General features: G+C 39.8%; 1 protein-coding gene across 1 annotated transcript in view; it reads right to left on the reverse strand.

Moving 5' to 3' along the window:
- Positions 1 to 19,630, reverse strand: part of syap1 (synapse associated protein 1) — a 37,056-nt gene that overhangs the window by 9,559 nt on the left and 7,867 nt on the right. Inside the window, exons 2-6 of the mRNA XM_059968012.1 lie at positions 11,761 to 11,879; positions 10,540 to 10,606; positions 8,509 to 8,582; positions 6,691 to 6,830; positions 4,529 to 4,677 (exon numbers count right to left, since the gene is read on the reverse strand). Coding sequence (XP_059823995.1) covers positions 4,529 to 4,677; positions 6,691 to 6,830; positions 8,509 to 8,582; positions 10,540 to 10,606; positions 11,761 to 11,879 — 549 coding nt within the window. The remainder of the gene's footprint in view (positions 1 to 4,528; positions 4,678 to 6,690; positions 6,831 to 8,508; positions 8,583 to 10,539; positions 10,607 to 11,760; positions 11,880 to 19,630) is intronic.

The following is a 19,630-nucleotide window of genomic DNA, read 5'->3' on the forward strand; positions in this document are numbered from 1 at the left end:
CATATCATCCGTGGAACCAGAACATCCAACATACTCGACCACTGTTATACCACTATCAAGAACACTAACTGTCCCATCCCACACCCGTACTCTGGAAAGTCCGATGACCTGCTTGTACTTCTACTCCCAGCGTAAAGGCAGAGACTAAAGTTTGCAGTACCAGTAGTGAGGACCAAGGGAGGGGGAGCAGTGCTTACTGGACTGCTTTGAGTCGGTGGACTGGACATATTCAGGGATTCATCTTCGAGTCTGAGTGAAAATGCCACTGTTGTCATTGACTTCATCAAAACCAGTGTAGATGAGTGTGTGCCTTTGTGAACATACTGGACATATCCAAACCAAAAGCCATGGATGAACCAGGAGATTCATTGTCTGCTGAGGGATAGATCTGTAGCATTCAAGACCGGTGATTCAGAACTATACAAGAAGTCTTGGTACAACCTATGGAAGACTGTCTTAAGAAGGGAAAAAGAATTCTGTTTGAGGATAGAGACGGAATTCGATGAACATCAGCTCTGGTAGTGTTTGCAGGGTATTACTTTCTACAAGGAAAACCTAAAATCATAAATGACAGTGATGCTTCACTCCCAGATGAGCTCAATGCCTTTTATGCATGCTTTGAAAGGAAGAATAAAACTACATCTATGAGAATCCCAGCAGCAGCTGGTGACCTATGATCTCTATCTTGGAGGCCAACATCAGAATATCTTTCAAGAATGTGATCCCTCACAAGGCATCAGGCCCTGATGGTATTCCTGGTAGAGATCTGATAACCTGTGCCAATCAGCTCTCAGGAGTGTTCATGTTCATCTTCAATCTCTTACTGCTGCAAAGGTTCCCAACTGCTTCAAAAGGGCAACAATCATACCAGTGCTAAAGAGGAGCAGAGTGAGCTGCCTCAATGACGATCACCTGGTGGCACTCTCATCTACTGTGATGAAGTGCTTTGAGAAGTTGGTCGTGGCTAAAATCAACTCCTGTCTAAGCAAGGACCTGGACCCTCTGCAATTTGCCTACCGCTACAATAGGTCTACAGCAGATGCAATCTCACTGGCTCTGCATTCGGCCGTGGATCACTTGGACATCACTAATATTTATGTCTGGCCACTATTTATTGACCACAGTTCATCATTCAACATGATCATACTCCAGTTCTAATCAAAAGGTTCCAAAAGCTAAGCCTCTGTACCTCCTTCTGCCACTAGATCCTTGACTTCCTCACAGGGAGACCACAGTTTGTTCGGATTAGAAATAACATCTCCTTCTGACAATCAACACTACACTACCACACCTCAAGTTTGCGTGCTCAGCCCACTGCTCTACTCTTGTCTACAGCCATGACAGTGTGGCTAGGCACAGCTCAAACGCCATCTAAAAATTTGCCGACAACACAAATATTGTTGGCATAATTTCAGATGGTAATGAGGAGACATACAGGAATGAGATTGATCAGCTGGTTGAGTGCTGTCACAGCAACAACCTTGAACTGAATGTCAATAAGACAAAGGAACTGACTGTGGACTTCAGGAAGGGTAAGATGAAGGAACACACACTGTTTGGTATGGAGGGGACACTGCAAAGGATCGGTAAAAGCTGCAGAAAGTTGAAAGTAGCCTCCCCAGCATCAAGGACACCTTCAAAAGGCAACATCTCAAAAAGATGACATCCATCATTAAGGACCCCCATTATGCAGGACATGCCTTCATCTCATCGCTACCATTAAGGTGGTGGTACAGGAGCCTGAAGCCACACACACAACGTTTCAGGAACAGCTTCTTTCCTTCCATGATCAGATTTCTGAATGCATAATGAACCGATGAACGTCGTATTTATTTCCCTCTCTTTTTGAACTGCTTATTTTTTATATGTACTTATTGCAATTTGTTGTTTTTATTACTATATATTACACTATACAGTTGCTGCAAAACAATAAATTTCACGATGTACTGTATGGTGGTGATATTAAACTGATTCTGACTTCCTCATTGGGAGGCCAGTCCTCCTCACTAACAATCAACACAGGCACACCTTTATGCTCAGCCCACTGCTCCATTCACTCTACACTCATGATAATGTGGCTAGTTTTGGCTCAAACACCATTGTGAATTTGACAATGACAATAACACTGTTGGCAGAATCTCAGATGACAATGAGGAGGTGTACAGGAGTGAGAATGATTGGCTGGTTGAGTGGTGTTGCAATAACTTTGCACTCAGTGTCAGTAAAACCGAGGAGTTGACTGCGGACTTCAGGAAAGAAACTGGAAGAACACACGTAAGTCTCGCTGAGGGATTAGCAGATTCAAGTTCCTGAGTGTCAACATCTCAAAGGATCTATCTTGAGCTCAACATATTGATGTCATCATAAAGGTGGTATGCCAGTGGCCATACTTAATCAGGAGCTTGAGATTTGGACTGTCACCAAAACCTCTAGCAAATTTCTACAGATATACGTTAGGGAACATTCTGACTGGTTGCAAAACCACTTAGTATGGAGGCTCCAATGCACAGGATTGTAAGAGCCTGCGGAGCATTGTAGACTCAGCCAGCTCCATCACAGACACAACACTCCTCACCATCAAGGAGGAGGAGGCATCCACTATTAAGGACCCTCACTCATCATTAAGGACATACCCTCTTCTCATTATTACCACCACAAGGAAGGTACTGGAACTTGAAGACACACATGATGTTATTTTTTCTTGCACCATAAGATTTCTGAACACTACTTCACTATTCCTCTTTTGCACTATTTATTTCTTATTATAACTTAATAGCCATTCTTTATGTTGTTACGTACTCGTGACACATGACAGTGGTGCCCTTGTCACATGACTGGGGTTGAAGCTATACTGGACTTGAGGTAATGGTCTTGTGATGGTGGAATGACGTCATTTTCCCACCAGTAGAGATCATGTGACAGGTGTTTTTTTTTTACAGGTTATAAAAGGTAGACCCCACTCTGTGCGGAGGGGCAGTTCGTGGCTGGATTTGCCAGGTTGACTTCATGCCACTGCGTGTTTTAAGTGATGACGCAGTTTAGTTGAAGGATGAAGTTTTTATCTAATGCCTAAAGTTTAAAAGGTCATTGCCAGCAGGTTCTTTACGATTCTGCTAGTTCAAGAAATTTGTGGAGAGCGAAGATCGAAGTTCGGGTGTTAAAGATCGAGGAGAATCACTTTCTACGGTGAAACGGGTTTCAACCTTTGTTTGATCCTTATATGGAAGGATTTCGTTGACTATCTTTGTGTTAATCCCTGGGTTTACCAGAAAGGATTGAAGGTAGTGAGGGAGAAAAGGTCAGTGCCTTTAAGCCGTTTCGTTTCGTAGATTCTTCGTGGGAAGTTCGACGTCGGGGATCGAAGCCAAGCGACGTGAAAGAGAATTTGAATCGTCTTATAAAGTCTCTCCTTTTAAATAGACTGTGAGCATATCGAACTTTTGGCAATACCATTTTAAAGAACTGTTTTTGCAATATCGCTTTAAGAACTGTTTGGGTTGCCGCACCGCAGTTGGTTTCTGGTTACGGTAGTGTTTGTTTACTTTTTGGGGGGTTTGTTTTCTGTGTTTAATAAACGTGTTTGTTATAAGGAACCCTTGCCGAACTCATATATTTATTGTTGCCTGAATACATAACAATGTCTTATAAAGAATAGGATAGGTATATGGACAGGAAAGGAATGGAGGGTTATGGGTTGAGTGCAGGTCGATGGGACTAGGTGAGAGTAAGCGTTCAGCACGGACTAGAAAGGCAGAGATGGCCTGTCTCCGTGCTGTAATTGTTATATGGTTATATCAGTGGTAATAAACCAGATTCTGATTACGAACAGTTTACTCAGCAGCCAGCTGTAGGTCATTCAAACTCCACTTCACTAATCAGAAACCACTGAGGTGGGGAATGGAAGAGGGTGAAATATAATTTATCAACTGATTTAATAAATAGAAATAATACAATAATTTCTCAGACTATATAACAGTATTTAAAACCAATTAAATGCAGGTCTTGTAAATGACTACTTAAAAGGTTCCATTACAGGAAAACCTGGCACCCTATTTTAATTGGAAGCTAAATATAGTTTTGCTTCCTCCATCCCCACCACCAAAAAACACCCAGCTTCAAATTAAGGAGCATCGGAAACCAGGAAATCTCAATTAAGACCAAGTTTAAAATGAAATTGAGAAAACATAATTGGGGAATACAAAATGGTGCAGAAATTACAGGCAACACACAAAACACTGTAAGAATGCAGCAGGTCAGACAGCATCTGTGGAGAGAAATCAGTATAGGTTTTAGGCATACTGGCCATCTTTAAGTCCAACTGAAGGGTCTTGACCCAAAAAGTCAACTGTACATTTCCCTCCATAGATACTGCCTGACCCGTTGAGTTCTCCCAGCGCTTTGTATGTTGTTCCAGATTCCAGCATCTGCAGTGCTTTGCGTGTTGCCTGTAATTTCTGCACCATTTTCTAATTGGGAAGCTTACTATATAAAAATATAATTTGCCTAAATTCTACAGATGACCCATTACCTGTCAAACAGGGATCATCTGTATTGTTGTCTTCTCTGTCCTCTTGGTCAACTGCCTGTTGTTGAGCAGCTAAAGCAGTAAGCTGCGCTGATTGTTTGATAAGTGACACTCTGTAAAAGTAGTTTCTCCAAAATACTTCTTCCTTCACTCTGGAATAGAAGGTCACCAAAAATAAGTCCTATTTTAAACAGATTCAGTAGATATTTAGTCTTCAAAATGAATGCTTTGTAGACACAAAGGAATAGTTAATCACATCAAAATTAAACAGTTAATATTTCTTAACATTATCCAATTTGCCTATATAGATATTTCTTTTAAGAGGATTATTCAATATCCCATTAAAGAAACTAATTAAAAAAAATGTTAAGTCACTCAGATTTCTCTTTTAATTTATGAGACCTTGCAGGTTTCTAACAAAAGAGGTTCTGCACTGTTAAGCGGATGACATATTGAATATTTCTCAGCAAAGTCTGATTACTGAATCAATACATTTGGAAAAAAAAACACCTCCAAACCCATGTGTAGCCATGGGCATCCATGTGGGCCCCAGCTATGCCTGCCTTTTCATTGGCCATGTGGAACAGACCATGTTCCCAGCCTTTACTGGTAATGCTAACCAACACTTTGTGATACATTGATGAATGCACTGATGCTGCTTTATGCACCCAGGCTGAACTTGCCAAGTTCATCAACTTTGCGTCCAACTTCCACCATACCCTCAAATTCATTTGGTCCATTTCTGACCCTTCTCCTGCCATTCTTGATCTCTGTTTCCATCTCTAGAGACAGTGTGCCTACTGATATTTTTTATAAACCTCCTGGCTGTCACAGTTATTGACTATACTTCTTCCCACTCTGTCACTTGTAAAAATGCCATTCCCCTTTCTCAGTTCCATCGTCTCTGCTAACTGTTCCCAGGATGAGGCATTCCTTTCCAGAACATTAGAGATGTCCTCCTTCTTCAAAGAACAGGGTTTCCTTTCCTCCACCATTGATGCTACTCTCACCCTCATCTCCTCCATTTCCCAGCTTCTTCTCTTAACAGTGATATTCTTTTGTCCTTACCTACCACCCAACGAGTCTTCAGATCCAGCACATCATTTGCCACAGCTTCCAACATCTTCAAAGGGTTTATACCATCTTTCCCTACTCTCTGCTTTCTGTAGGGATTGCTCCCTCTGTGATTCCCTTGTCCATTTGTCTTTGGCAGTTATCCCTGCAAGCAGAAAATGCTACAACTGCTCTTTCACCTCCCCCCTCATCACCATTCAGGGCCCCAACAGTCCTTCTGGGTGAAGCAACACTTCACCTGCAAGTCTGTCAGGGTCATCTACTGTATCCAGTGGTCCTTGTGTGACCTCCTCTACATCGGCGAGACCCGCTATCAATTGAGGGACCACTTTGTTAAGCATCTTTGCACCATATGCAACCATCAGAATCTCCCAAAGTCCAATCCCCATTCCCATTCAGACATGTTGGTCCATGGCTTCCTCTACTGCCAAGATGAGGCCATTCTCAGGTTAAAGGAACAACACTTCATATTTTGTCTTGGTCCATCCTGGTAGCATGAACATCAATTTTACTAACTTTTGGTAATGTTTCCTCTTTCCCCCTTCCTTTACTTCCATTCCCCATTTTGGCCCCTCTCTCACCTTTTCTGGTCTCCTTACCTGCCAATCATCTCCCTCTAATGTCCCTTCTCTTTCCCTTTCACCCATGGTCCACTCTCCTCTCCCATCAGATTCTGATAAATTTACCAGTCCTTTGATATACTTAGTATCAAAGTACATTATGTATTACCTTGAAATACATTTTCTTGCAGGCATTTACAGAAATAAAATGAACTACAGTAAAATTTGTAAAAAAAAAATGCTTCTGCTGTGCAGACTCTCCCACTTTGATAAAACGATGCCCAATCTATCAGGCTGTTCTACACATTCACACTCCATCTTAATATATTAAGTGCTCTGCTGCAAATTTGCAACTTACCAAATTAGTTGTCAGTAAAGAAAATTTCAATTTTAGCATTGTATATGAAGTACATGTAGAAGGGATCTAACTAGTCCTGAGTTAGATTTTATTAAAAGACAAATACAGTAATTTTATTTAGCCTTCACTTTGTTCTGGCATTTTTGTTTAACATAGGAAAGTGCAAAACTTACAACTTCGGAACAAGATCAAATCGCATTCTGTTTAGGAGTTCATCTTCCTGAAGCATTACAGCAGCAACAGGATACATCTGATCAAAGTCAAAATTAAACTGGACTCCTGCTGGAGGGTCTCGCAGAAAATTTCTCCTCTCCTGGGAACACAGATCAGTTTACCTTTTCAAGTACTATGTTTAAAAAAAACTTACTGGAGAACATGCATTAAGATTAATCAAGAACGTGGCTATAAATTACAGCAAATCACTGAATAAAATCCAACCTCCTATATAAAAAAGTGTCTGGGTGCTTTTAGAGTGCACATTACTGAAGGTGGGTTGGTATTGATGAGTTGCTGCAAGTAAAGCAAGTCAGAAGTCGATTTATTATCACTGACTTATCATGAAATTTTGTTCTGGTGCATCAGTACAGTGCAAAGACTTAAATTACTATAAATTAAAAAATCATTATGGCAAAACAAAAAGGAATAACAAGCAAGTGTTTCTGGGCTGTTCAGAAATCTGGGAAGAACATGCTTCTGAATCTTGTACTGAAAAAAGTAATAGGAATTATTTTTACGTATAGTTGCATATTAGAATGGCCCAGAACAACAAAAATGAAAATCAGGCTTTAGATTTCATACTATCGATGAGGATGATCATTTGTTGAGAATTTCAGTGTTATCACTGAACTATAGTTTAACCTATCTTGTAGATTCAGACAGAGAATTTGATGTCACTTTGACTTGTGTTATGTATATAATTCTGATAAGATGGCAGCTTGCTCAGATGTATCAGCTTCTACAGGGCAAACCAAAGGTGTTAATGTCTTTTACGATCGCAAGACCCTGCTGAACATTAAGAGCTTAAAGTATTGCATGTCTAGCCCATCAGTAAGTTGCTCGTTGGGGGTGCACTGGTGCAGACTACTTTGCTGCTTTCTACAGAGACACTGGAGTTGGTGTGCGAAGGCAGTGTGCAGTCGTGACTGTTAGTTGCTGTTCTTGTTGGACATTGGTAATGTGGAATGCTGCAAGTCTGGTTCACTGGTTTATTAGCAGGACCAGTGGCAGGGGGAAGCTGCGTGGTCTTGATCACAGCGACGACTGAGCCTGAAGCCATGCTGTCACCTGCTTGTAGCAGTCTAGGAAAGAGGCATTGGAATTAGTGCTAGACGTGGTGTGGCATGGGGTCCATGCTGGTGTCGGTGCTGTCCTTGAGTGTTTGCATGTACTCTATTCGACAGTAGACTGGTGCAACATTCATGGACTTGTACTTGGGACTATTTTTTGTGATTGAAATGTACTTCGGTCTTATGTGTGCTATATGTGACTGCTGGTACTGTGTTTTGCATCAAAATAACATTGTTTCATATGGCTGGATTCATTGGTATTCACATATGGCTAAATGACGATTAAACTTGAACTTAAAGGATGGATATTCTAAACTTTAAAAATGCAGCACAAAAGATATACAACTTTACTAGTGATACAAATCAGCACGAATCAGATAATAAGATTTAAGCAATATCTCAATAAAGGAAAATATCGGCCGGGTATAAATTTCAAGCTATATTGTGAGAGGGACAATTTCAAAAATGGTGTACTTTATTTAATTGCCCAGTTCTAGGTCATGTAATATATTCCCTAAGCAAAATGAAGCTGTTTTAAAAAAAAAGTTTTTTGTGTACGGTAAAATTCCGATAATTCACATGTTCACTATTCGCTAAATTCTGAGTATGGCAAATTAACAGAATTTTATTGTATGTTAAAGTCTTTGATCTTAAACATCATCTTACACAAATCCACCTAAAAATATTAGAGATAATCGGACGTACTGCTGACAACGCTAAGATTTGCTGTTGAATAGTTTCTTCCTCACTGTATCCAACCCAAGGAGGTACAGCAGCATCTGCAAAAATCAAAGTACTGTTTTTACAATGACATTTTATCTTATTAAAAAGAAATTATGCTTAAGCTACCACTGAAATTTTTACTCTTACTAAAATTTATCACACGTATATAGAATTTCAGACTACATTTATACTACAACTTTAAACTTATCAAAGTTTTTTGAGTTTGCAAGACAATCTGCACAAAATCAGAGGGCTAATTCTCCTAACCATACCTCATCAATCTGGATACCCACATAAACTTTCACTTTGGATAAATGATTTATGAACAAACATTTAATACAAGTAAATATATAAAAAACCTATTGATTGAGACTTTTCATAGAATAATAGGGTTTTTAGAATTTAGTTCCTAAAGTGTATGAAAAGTATTAGAACACCACGGAAAAAAAAATGTGGTTTTCTCAGACAGCTGAAATCACTTTAATCCATAAGACATAGGCGCACAATTAGGCCAAATGGCCCATCGAGTTTCTTCCACCATTCCATCATGGCTGATTTATTATCCCTCTCAAACCCATTCTTTTGTCTTCTCCCCACAATCTTTTGACACCCATACTAATCAAGAATGTATCAACCTCCACTTTAAATATACCCAATGACTCAGCCTCCAAAGGCACAGATTCACCACCCTCTTGCCAAAGGAATTCCTCATCTCGGTTAGAAATGGACATCCCTCTATTCTGAGACTGTGCCCTCTGGTCCTAGTCTCCCGCACAATAGAAAACATACTCTCCACATGCATTCTATCTGGGCCTTTCAATATTTGATAGGTTTCAAAGAGATCCCTCATTCTTCCAAAAGCCAGCAAGTACGGACCCAGAGCATCAAACACTCTTCATACATTAACCCTTTCGTTCCTGGAATAACTTTTGGGAACCTCCTCTGGACTCTCTCCAATGCCAGCATATTTTTTCTTAGATAAGGGGCCCAAAACTGCTCACAATACTCTATATGCAGTCTGACCAATGCCTTATAAGGCTTCCACATTATAACCTTGCTTTTGCCTTCTAATCTTCCTGAACTGTATGCTAACATTGTATTTGCCTTTCCTACTACAGGCTCACCCTGCAAATTAACATTTAAGGAATTCTGCACGAGGACTCCCAAGTCTCTTTTCACCTCTGATTTCTGAATTTTTTCCCCTTTTAGAAAATAGTCTCTGGCTTTATTTCCTCTACCAAAGTGCATGGCACTACCCAATACTATATTCCATCTGCCACTTATTTGCCCATTCTCCTAATCTAGCTCCAGGAAGTATGCAGAAGGACTCAATTCATTGCACTGACTGCAATTTTGCCTTATCACCGACCTGTCCTTCCTCACAGTCTCACTACACACCGCATCTACTTGTACACCAACTGCCCCATGTTCTGACCTATCACTTCAGTGATAAACATCAAATGAGTTTAAATTCTCCCAACAGCTCTAGCAAACCTGCCCCCAGGATATTGGTCCCCCTTGAATTCAGATGTAACATATTCTGTTTGTACAGGTCAGATCCTCCTCAGAAGAGATCCCAATGATCCAGAAATCTGAAACCCTGCTCCCTGCATCACATTCATGCCAAATCATCCTGTTCTTATACTTATTGAAAGGTGGCACAGGCAGCAATATTTTATGTAGATTTTTAATATTTCTTTACATTATTGGCTATTATTGGAATCACTGTCTTTTTCATGGCGAATAGCAAATTTGCAAATTCTTTAAAAGCATATTACATGATGATAGATGATAAAAATAGCACAAGATCAAAGCAGTGGAAAGTGAAACATCTAAATTAGTTTAGTGCATACTGGTGATTTTTATTTTAATGTATAATAAACTATCTAGATAAAGAAACGCTCAACAGATTAAGGACTTACAGAATTTGAAAAGACCTTCAGGAACTAAATATTAAATATGTTAAGATGGAAAAATATTAAAAAGTCACATAATATGAGAAAAGGAAAGCACCTGTTTTCTTTACAAGCTTTTCTTGCACAAACTTGTCTTGCTCTTTTTGGAAATCCCCAATGATAGTCTAAAATGTGAAAGCAAATGGTTACACATACACTTTGGCAAACAGTTGAACATGGCAAACTCGCTATCAGCTGAATAAAATTTAATCATGCACCCAGGAAATTCATCTTCATATATCAGTGATGTGCTTCTTAAGTGACTTCTGTGAAACAATAATTTTAAACATAAATAGTTTTAAAATTTAAATTGTGGCCATAACACAAAAGTTTTGATGCATATTAGATATCAACAACTGTTTGCAGTTGCAACTGAGATTTGCATCAGTAAACAAGAATGAAATTCATATCATATCTATGTGAATAAATTCAAAATTAGCCATGAAATTATCTTCATGCAAGTTAGCCTTCTTTTATAATAACGGAATGTTAAATAGGAAATTTTATCTAGTTTTATTTAAGTAATAGTGTTTGCTATTTTTATATAATACATGTAAAAATATGAGATTTCTGCAATCTTTGAAGTTGTTTTGAAATTTCTCACAAGGTGAACAACATTTTTAAAACTGAAATGGTAAGGATGGCTTTATTTAAAGTCCTTTCTTGTGGTTAAAAGTAGATCGCTTATAGGAAGAGAAGACAAGAAAAGAAAAGCAATTTTAATAAAATAAAAAAAATCCAATTTTGCCAGTTTATGTAAAAACCAATGTTGCAAATGTAAACACACAAAACATATAATAATTTGGTGAGGTAAGTGGAATGATTACATTCTATTGCACAAAGTTACTGTACTGGTTCTTTGAAAATGTTACATGCAATTGTAACACTTCCCAAGGGAAATCAATGCATTATATTTACTCTTACTTCCTTGAAAGTAACTCTTCATAATTCCCAAATCTACGACATCTACCTTCTAGAAGGTGCCCACCCCACCTGTCTGATTTTATATCTTCATTTACTTTGTATCATTAGCTCTAAATCCATGAGCTTTCCACCCAATAAACCCTACTAACACCGATACAATAGGGAGGCACGGCAGCGACCTTTTCTATGAACCATTGTGAATAGACAATATATTCTGGGTGTTCCAGCAATAGTCACTTCTTCCGAATAAATTTAAAAAAAACTTCAAACTGCAATAATCAATATAGTTTACTACTTAACACCTATTTGCCCAATGTGGAAGTACACAAATGTCTTTCCATTGAAAAGTACAAACCTTGTCAATCATACCATCAATATTTCCTTCTTCCACAGATTTCTTTATAGTTTGTGCAGTCTCAACCACTGATTCAGATATCTTTTTTGTTGCAGCAGTGGCAAAACTGAACAGATAATCTGAGAAGGATAAAAAAAAATTGCAATTCAACTTTCCATATCTATGATCAAACATAAATCTCAAGTCAATAAAGAGCTCAAAAAGGGCATTAACAGAGTTTTACTGACAAAAATATCAATAAAAAAACTATAAAGAAAATTTAGATTTCCTATAGGTTTTCATCTCACAAATGGGAAATACCATATAGATCAGCTTCTTGCCTTGATTTTTTTGTATCTCCTCATGCGACTCTCAATATATCTGCTAGTTTTAACCATTGGGCTGACAGAAAATTTGTAAACAAAGAACCTTAAGTCCAGTAAACACTTGAGGAAATGAAGTTGCCCATGTAACTATCTGACTGCCCTTCTCTCACAGGAGTGGTTTGGAAACTGGAAAATTAGTAAATTAGGGTCTAAGGAGATGATGTTCCTCTTTGGTGTCCAGCTCTCACCATCAATCAATGCTGCTGAAGACATTTTTGATCTTGTCCATTTATTTTACTTACACCTTCTGTTTTTACTTTTACTTTCTACCTTACATGAATTACTTTTGTATTTCTTTGTATGCCTGCATCACATTTGTAAAATAACAAGTTTATCCTCGAGACACAAGACCTTAAGGGAATAAATTAATGTTATTTGATTTTGAACTGAATGATTGGTTGTAAGTATGCGTGAGACTTTTGAGTGGTCTAAGCTCCAGTGCACGTCAATTGCCTTTCCCTTCTGTTCTTTTATAAAGTCCATCTATAATTAAGATATTCTGATCATCTGCACAGCACTGTAATTTTAATTCAGGATCTAATATCTGCTTTGATGTACACACTCTATATAATAAGTAGATTCCCATTTTAGCATTAATTTTCTTAAATGGCAGTCTCTAATAAAATAATATTCCTGAATTTTATAACTGAAATATGACATTGCTGTAATCAACAAATGAGACACATAGTTGTTCTAATTCCTTTTCCTACCTTGGAAAACAGAAGTGAACAGACTATACAAGTTATTAAGTTGGTTTATAAAGTTTAATAAACAAAGTTTCTGAATACCAAACTAGATAGGCATTTACAACTACATTATCTTGTGGGATCAATTTGTTACCTTTTTCAACAATATAACATATGGTGAATTGTGATTCTTCTTCCTTCTGTCCCTAGTCAGTGTCTCATAAATCAGGATAACTTACTTCCACTCCAGTCCTGTAGGCTCTGAGGTGGTTGATGAGGCCATTGAGTGATTTGCATATTGCTAAAGTGGAGGCAGAAGTTGCCTGATGAGCTAGGTAGGTGTATGTCTTCTGCCATTTACAGTACATTGAACCTTTTGTTTTTAAAAAAAGAGCATAAGATTCAGCCAACAGTGCCCAGGAAATGGCAGGTATGGTTAAGATTTTCATGGATGCTTTAAGAATATCACTGAACCACGTGCCCATTCACCTGATAATCTCTTGCAATGACAGAGTTTTCTGCAAGCTTCGGGAATAAAATACTGGGCACTTGATCAACGTGGCTTGCAGAGTGGAGGCCACTGGACATGCTGAAGGTCTCCATGCTGGGGATATTAGCCTGAGAGAGCACAATGATTGCAAAGCACTGTCTCCACAATATTATCTAAATCCACTGACAGGATAAGCATTCAACGGGACACAATTACTTTCCCAACTCATAACAATAACACTTCTGCATAGGAGAAAATTGATTGTAACTTCTGACTTCGGTTACAACTTAAGCTTGTCCACAATATTCCGCACCAGTGCACCAAGCAAATGAGAGCTTCCATACAGTGTTCTCCTGAATTTCTACTTCCGCTAAGCTTCCACAACAAATAGTGAATGGGTTGCCTCAGCCCTACATTTTTGTTCATCAGATGGTTGCAATGTTGACATTTTCTAATCCCATATTTAAGTCTGCCAACAACACCACTGTTGTTGGCCGAATCAAAGGTGGTGATGAATTGCCATATCGGAGGGAGTCTGAAAATCTGGTTGAATGGTGCCACAACAACTACCTCTCAGTCAACGTTTTCAAAATCACAGAGCTGATTATTGACTACGTGAGGAAGAGACAGGAGTCCACAACCAAGTCCTCATGAGGGAATCAGAGATTGAGAGGGTTAGTAACTTTGAAATCTTTGGCTTTAGCATTTCGCAGTATCTGTCCTGCGACCAGCATGTAATTATCATTAGAAAGAAAGCAGAGCAGTGCCTTTACTTTCTTAGAGGTTTGCATAAATTCACCATGATATCTAACATTTTGACAAACTTCTAATGGAGAGTATCCTGACAGGTTGCATCATGGTAAGGGATGGAAACACCAAAGTCCAAGATCAGAAAAACCTATAAGAAGTAGTGGATACAGCCCAGTCCATCAAAGCAGCATCCATCATCAAAGATCCTCACTATCCAGGCCAATGCTCTCTTCTTGCTGTTGCCATCAGGAAGGAGGTACAGGAGCTTTAGGTCCCACATCACCAGGTTCAGGAACAGTTATTATCCCAAAACTGGCATTGATAACTTTACTCACTTCAACAATGAATGTTCGAGGACACTAAAACACATGTTCTCAGTATTATTTATTTTTGTCTTTGACTGTGTTCTTTTACATATTGGTTGCTCACCTTTCTTCATGTGTAGTTTTTCATTGATTTTACTGTATTTCTTTTTTCTCCTTTGAGTGCCTGCAAGAATACGAATCTCAGGATACTATATGGTGACATATACATACCTCAAAAATAAATTTTCTTCGAACTTTGTGTCATAAATCCTAATGTTTATGTTGAAATGAGAATTTTTGTTAAAGTAATATAAACAAACCAAAAATATGTTTAAATTTCTTTATAATATTTAAATATTCTGAAATCTAAAATGTTTTGAAAGAAAGTACTCTTCCCTAATAAATTCAGATTCAGTAAAAATGGAGTACACAATATGTCTTGTAAGAGTAATCATACAGAAACCCAGCTTCAGCTTGGACAGCTATTTAACTTGTTTATGCTCCATCCTATGAAACTGGCTGATAACCAACTTCTAAAAAATCTGCAATACTCTCCATACACAAGAGCTGAACCAGAAGATATTATTTTTTACCTTACGTCATAAAACTGAAGAGTGCTGATTATGTGAGCTAATATCAGGTGACAGCATTGTTAACAACAGCCAGCCACCTCCTGTTGATGACTGAGGAGCGGACTGATAGTGCAGTAATTAGCCAAAATGAATTTACCCAACTTTACGTGGGCAGAATATATTGCTGGGCGGGGGGTTGTGACGCACATAAGTTTCACTTAGTGATACCAGTGTCGTAGTTGTGTTGGAAGCACCTAGCTAGAAATACAGCTGGCTCATAGGCACATCTTCAGCATTCTAGCAGGCCCTGGGGATTATCAGGCTTGTAATGAAAGTGAGTAAAAGGAAAAGTGGTGTGTAGCCAGAACCTAATACTTCAAAAGTCAGAATTCTGCATCCGCAATGAAGTATAAGTAGGAGCTTTATGCTCCATAAACAGAAAGGTATTAAGCACAATTTGAGTTAAATAAAGTTTATCATACCAGTCTATATTGGTACCAAGGACATAGATAAGAGATGAAATCCTACAAAAGGGAATTTAGGGAGTAGACAGTTGAAAAACAGGATTTCTAGAGTTCTGCTCTCAGGATTACAACCTGTACCACATGAGTCAGTATAGAAATAGGGAGGTATGATAAATGATTGCATGGCTAAAGTGCTGGTGCAGGAGGGAAGGCTTCAGATTTCTGGGTAATTAGGATCTCTTCTGGGATGGAGTTGATCAAAACAAGGATAGACTGCACCTGAACTGGACTGGGAACCACTATCCTTCTCGTGCTATTTGGGAGGGCTTAAACAAGAGAGGCAGCAGGGGAATGAAATTAAGAATGACAGAGCAAGTAAATAAATTGAATCATATGTAGAAAATAAAACAGATAGATGCAAACAGAAGAATATATAGTGACACATGTGAGGGATGGGAGATTCAAATGCTTTTACTTCAATGGAAGCAGACTCATAGGTAAGATGGGTGAGTTGAGAACACGGATCGAAACACTGGATGCTGATGGTATTTCAGTGTTGTTGAGGAAAAGCACAACTGTTTCAGGGCATGATGAGGGTGCAAGAGAGGATGAGAATGTTGCACTTCTGATTCAGACGTAGCATTATGGCAGTACACAGAGCGGATATCCTAGAAGGATCAGCCAATGAAGATGAGTAGAACTACACCTGCCCCTTCACCTTCTCCCTCACCACCATTCAGAGCCCAAAACAGTCCTTCCAGGTGAGGCAACACTTCACCTGCAAGTCTGCCGGGATCATCTAACGTATGCAGTGCTCCCAGTGTGGCTTCCCCATACATTGGCGAGACCTGACATAGATTGGGGGCCCATTTGTTGAGCCCTCACTCAGTCCACAGCAGGTAGGATTTCGCAATGGCCACCCATTTTAATTCTACTTCCCATTCCCATTCTGACATGTTAATCCATGGTAGCAGAGCAGTTAGCATGCCCATTTACAGTCTGGGGCATTGGAATTCAAATCTGGTGCCCTCTGTAAGAAGCTGTATTTCCTTCCCGTGAGTGCGTGGATCTCTTCTCTCAGTCCAAAGATGTACTGGGTTGGTAGGTTAATTGGTCATTGTAAATTGCCCAGTGATGAAGCTAGGGTTAAATCGGGGGATTGCTGGGTAGTGTGGCTTGTTGGGCCAGATGTATCTCTATATAAATCAATGGTCTTCTCTACCACCAGGATGAGGTCACTCCCAGCTTGGAGAAGAAACACCTCAGATTCCATCTGGGTAGCTTCCAACCTGCCAGCATGAACATCAATTTCCCTAACTTCCAATAATCCTACCCCACCAGTCTCTTTTTCCATTTCCCATTCTGGCTTCCCTCTTATCCTCTCTCTTCTCCTCACTCATCTATTAACTTCTACCCATGGTCCATTTTCCTCTCCTATCAGATTCCTTTTTTCTTCATTCCTTTACCTTTTTCAACTCACCATGTTTTAGCTTTTAACTTTATCCCCTTGTCCCCCACCCATCCTGCCCTTCATCTGGCTTCTTCTAACACCTACCAGTTTATACTCCTTTCACTCCCCCACCTTCTTATTCTGGGTTTCCCCCCCTTCCTTTCCAGTCCTGATGAAGGGTTTTGGCCCCAAACATTGACTGTTTACTCCTCTCCATAATGCTGCCAACCTACTGAGTTACTCCAGCACTTGGATTTCCAGCATCTGTAGAAAACTGTCTGAATAAGCCGAAGTTAGGAGTCGTAGAAAAGTATGGCACAGAAACAGGCCCTTCAGACCATCTATTCTGCGATGAACCATTTAAGCTGCCTAGTCCCCTTGACCTGGACCAATAGCCCTCCATTCCCCTGCCATTCATGTACCTATCCAAAACTATCTTAAATGTTGAAATCAAGCTCACATGCACCATTTGCACCGGCAGTTCATTCCACCTCTAGTTATAGTCTCACCCAACCTCAGTGGAAAAAGCCTGTGGGCATTTACCCTATCTATACTGCTCAACATTGTGTATACATCTATTAAATCTCCCCTCAATCTTCTACATTCCAAGGAATAAAGTCCTATCCTATTCAATGTTTCCTTATAACTCAGCTCCTGAAGTCCTCGCAACACCTTTGTAAATTTTCCCTGCACTCTTTCAAATAGGACTTTCACCAATTTAGAATCTCAATCTGTGGTCCAGGCCAATCCTTTTCCGTAGTTACTTTGAACCTAATGGTATCATGATCACCAGATGTAAAGTGTTCCCGACACAAACTTCTGTACCTGCTCTGACTCATTCCCTAATAGCAGATCAAGTATGGCACATTCTCTCAATGGGATTTCTACGTATTTATTAAGAAAAACTTCCTGAACATATTTGACAAATTCTATCGCATCTAGTTCTTTTACAATATGGAAATCTTGGTCAGTATGTGGAAAGCTAAAATCACCTACTATGAAAACCTTATGTTTCTAGTAATAGTAACTGCTACACAAATTTGTTCCTCTAAATCTTGAGGACTGTTGGGTGGTCCATAGTATAGCCCCATTAACGTGGCCATACCTTCCTTATTCCTCAGTTCTACTCATAAAGCCTCACGAGTTTTCCTGTCTGTCCTGATTGAGCACCGAGTGTCATTTTCCCAGACTAGTAACACCACCCCTCCCCCTTTAAACCCTCCCACTCTGTCACATCTAAAACGGAACCCCAGAATATTGAGCTGCCAGTCCTGCTCCTCCTGCAAACAATATCATAATTCCATATGTTGATCCATGCCCTGAGCTCATCTGCCTTTCTGACATTTAAATACGCTCAGCTTAGGACACTAGTTGCACCATGCTCTATCTTTTGATTCCTGACGTTGTCTGAGGTCTTGACAACATGTATTGAATTGAATTGACTTTATTTCTTACATCCTTCACATTTATCAGGAGTAAAAATCTTTACGTTACATCTTCATCTAAATGTGTAATGTGCAATCATAGTAATTTATAATATTTTATAATAAATAGAGCAGTCAATGTAACATAGAAATACACTCAGATCAGCGTGAGTTCATCAGACTGATGGCCCAGTGCAAAAAGCAGTCCTGGAGCCTGTTGGTTCTGGCTTTTATGCTGCAATACCGTCTCCACAACCTCTCCACTATCTGTTCTGGCACTTTGGTTCCCATCCCCCTGCAACTCTAGTTTAAACCCCCCTCCAACCCTGGTGAAGCACTAGCAAATCTTATTGCTAGGATATAAGACCCTTACAGTTCAGGTGCAAAATGTCTCTTCTGTACAGGTCCCACCTCTGGAGAGAGCCCAATGATCCAAAAATCTAATGCCCTCTCTCCTACATCAATTCCTTAGCCACATGTTAAACAGTATGCTCTTCCTATTTCCGGCCTAACACAGTGTGGGATGAGTAGAAATCCTGAGATCACAACCCTGGAGGTCCTGTCCCTTAATTCAGCACCTAACTCCCTGAACTCACTTTGCAGAACCTTATCACTGTGTGTACTCTTGTCATTGGTACTTACAAGGACCATGACCTCTGGCTATTCCTCCTCCCAATTGAGAATGCTGAGGATTCAATCCAAGATGTCCCAGACCTTGGCACTCAGAAGGCAACATGCCATCTGGGAATCTCGTTCTTGTCCACAGTACCTCCTTTCTGTTCCCATAACTAATCTCCTATCACCACAGCTTGCCTCTTGTCCCCCTTCTCTTCTGAGTCACAGAGCTAGACTCAGTACCTAAGACCTGCATACTGTGTCTTTCCTCTGCTACGTCATCCTCCCCCCCCCCCCACCCAACAGTATCCAAAGTGGGGGGGGGGGAGGATGACATAGCAGAGGAAAGACACAGGGATACTCTTAACACTTTCTCCTTCCTGTCACCCAGTTTCCTGCGCCCTGCACCTGAGGTGTAACTACCTCTCTCTATGTCCTATACATCACCCCCTCAGCCTCCCGAATGATCTAGAGTTCATCCAGTTCCAGCTCCAGCTCCAACTCCGTAACGCGGTTTGTTAGAAGGTGCAGGAGTCTAGAATTCAAGATTTTTTTTAACAGCATAGTGATTATTTGGAGCATGTTGCCAGAGCAGTCATTCCCAGTGGGGCCAGTGGTGCTTATGTGGCCTACAGGTGCATTCGGGGAAATATAAGTCATTGGGGGGGGGGGGGGGGCGGAGGGCTTGGCAAGCATCACCCTAACTTGAGGCATGAGACCTGACTGGCCGTAAAGCAGGCACTTCCAAA

This window comes from Hypanus sabinus, chromosome 4 (assembly GCF_030144855.1).
Source record: "Hypanus sabinus isolate sHypSab1 chromosome 4, sHypSab1.hap1, whole genome shotgun sequence".
In the NCBI taxonomy this organism is placed as follows: domain Eukaryota; kingdom Metazoa; phylum Chordata; class Chondrichthyes; order Myliobatiformes; family Dasyatidae; genus Hypanus; species Hypanus sabinus.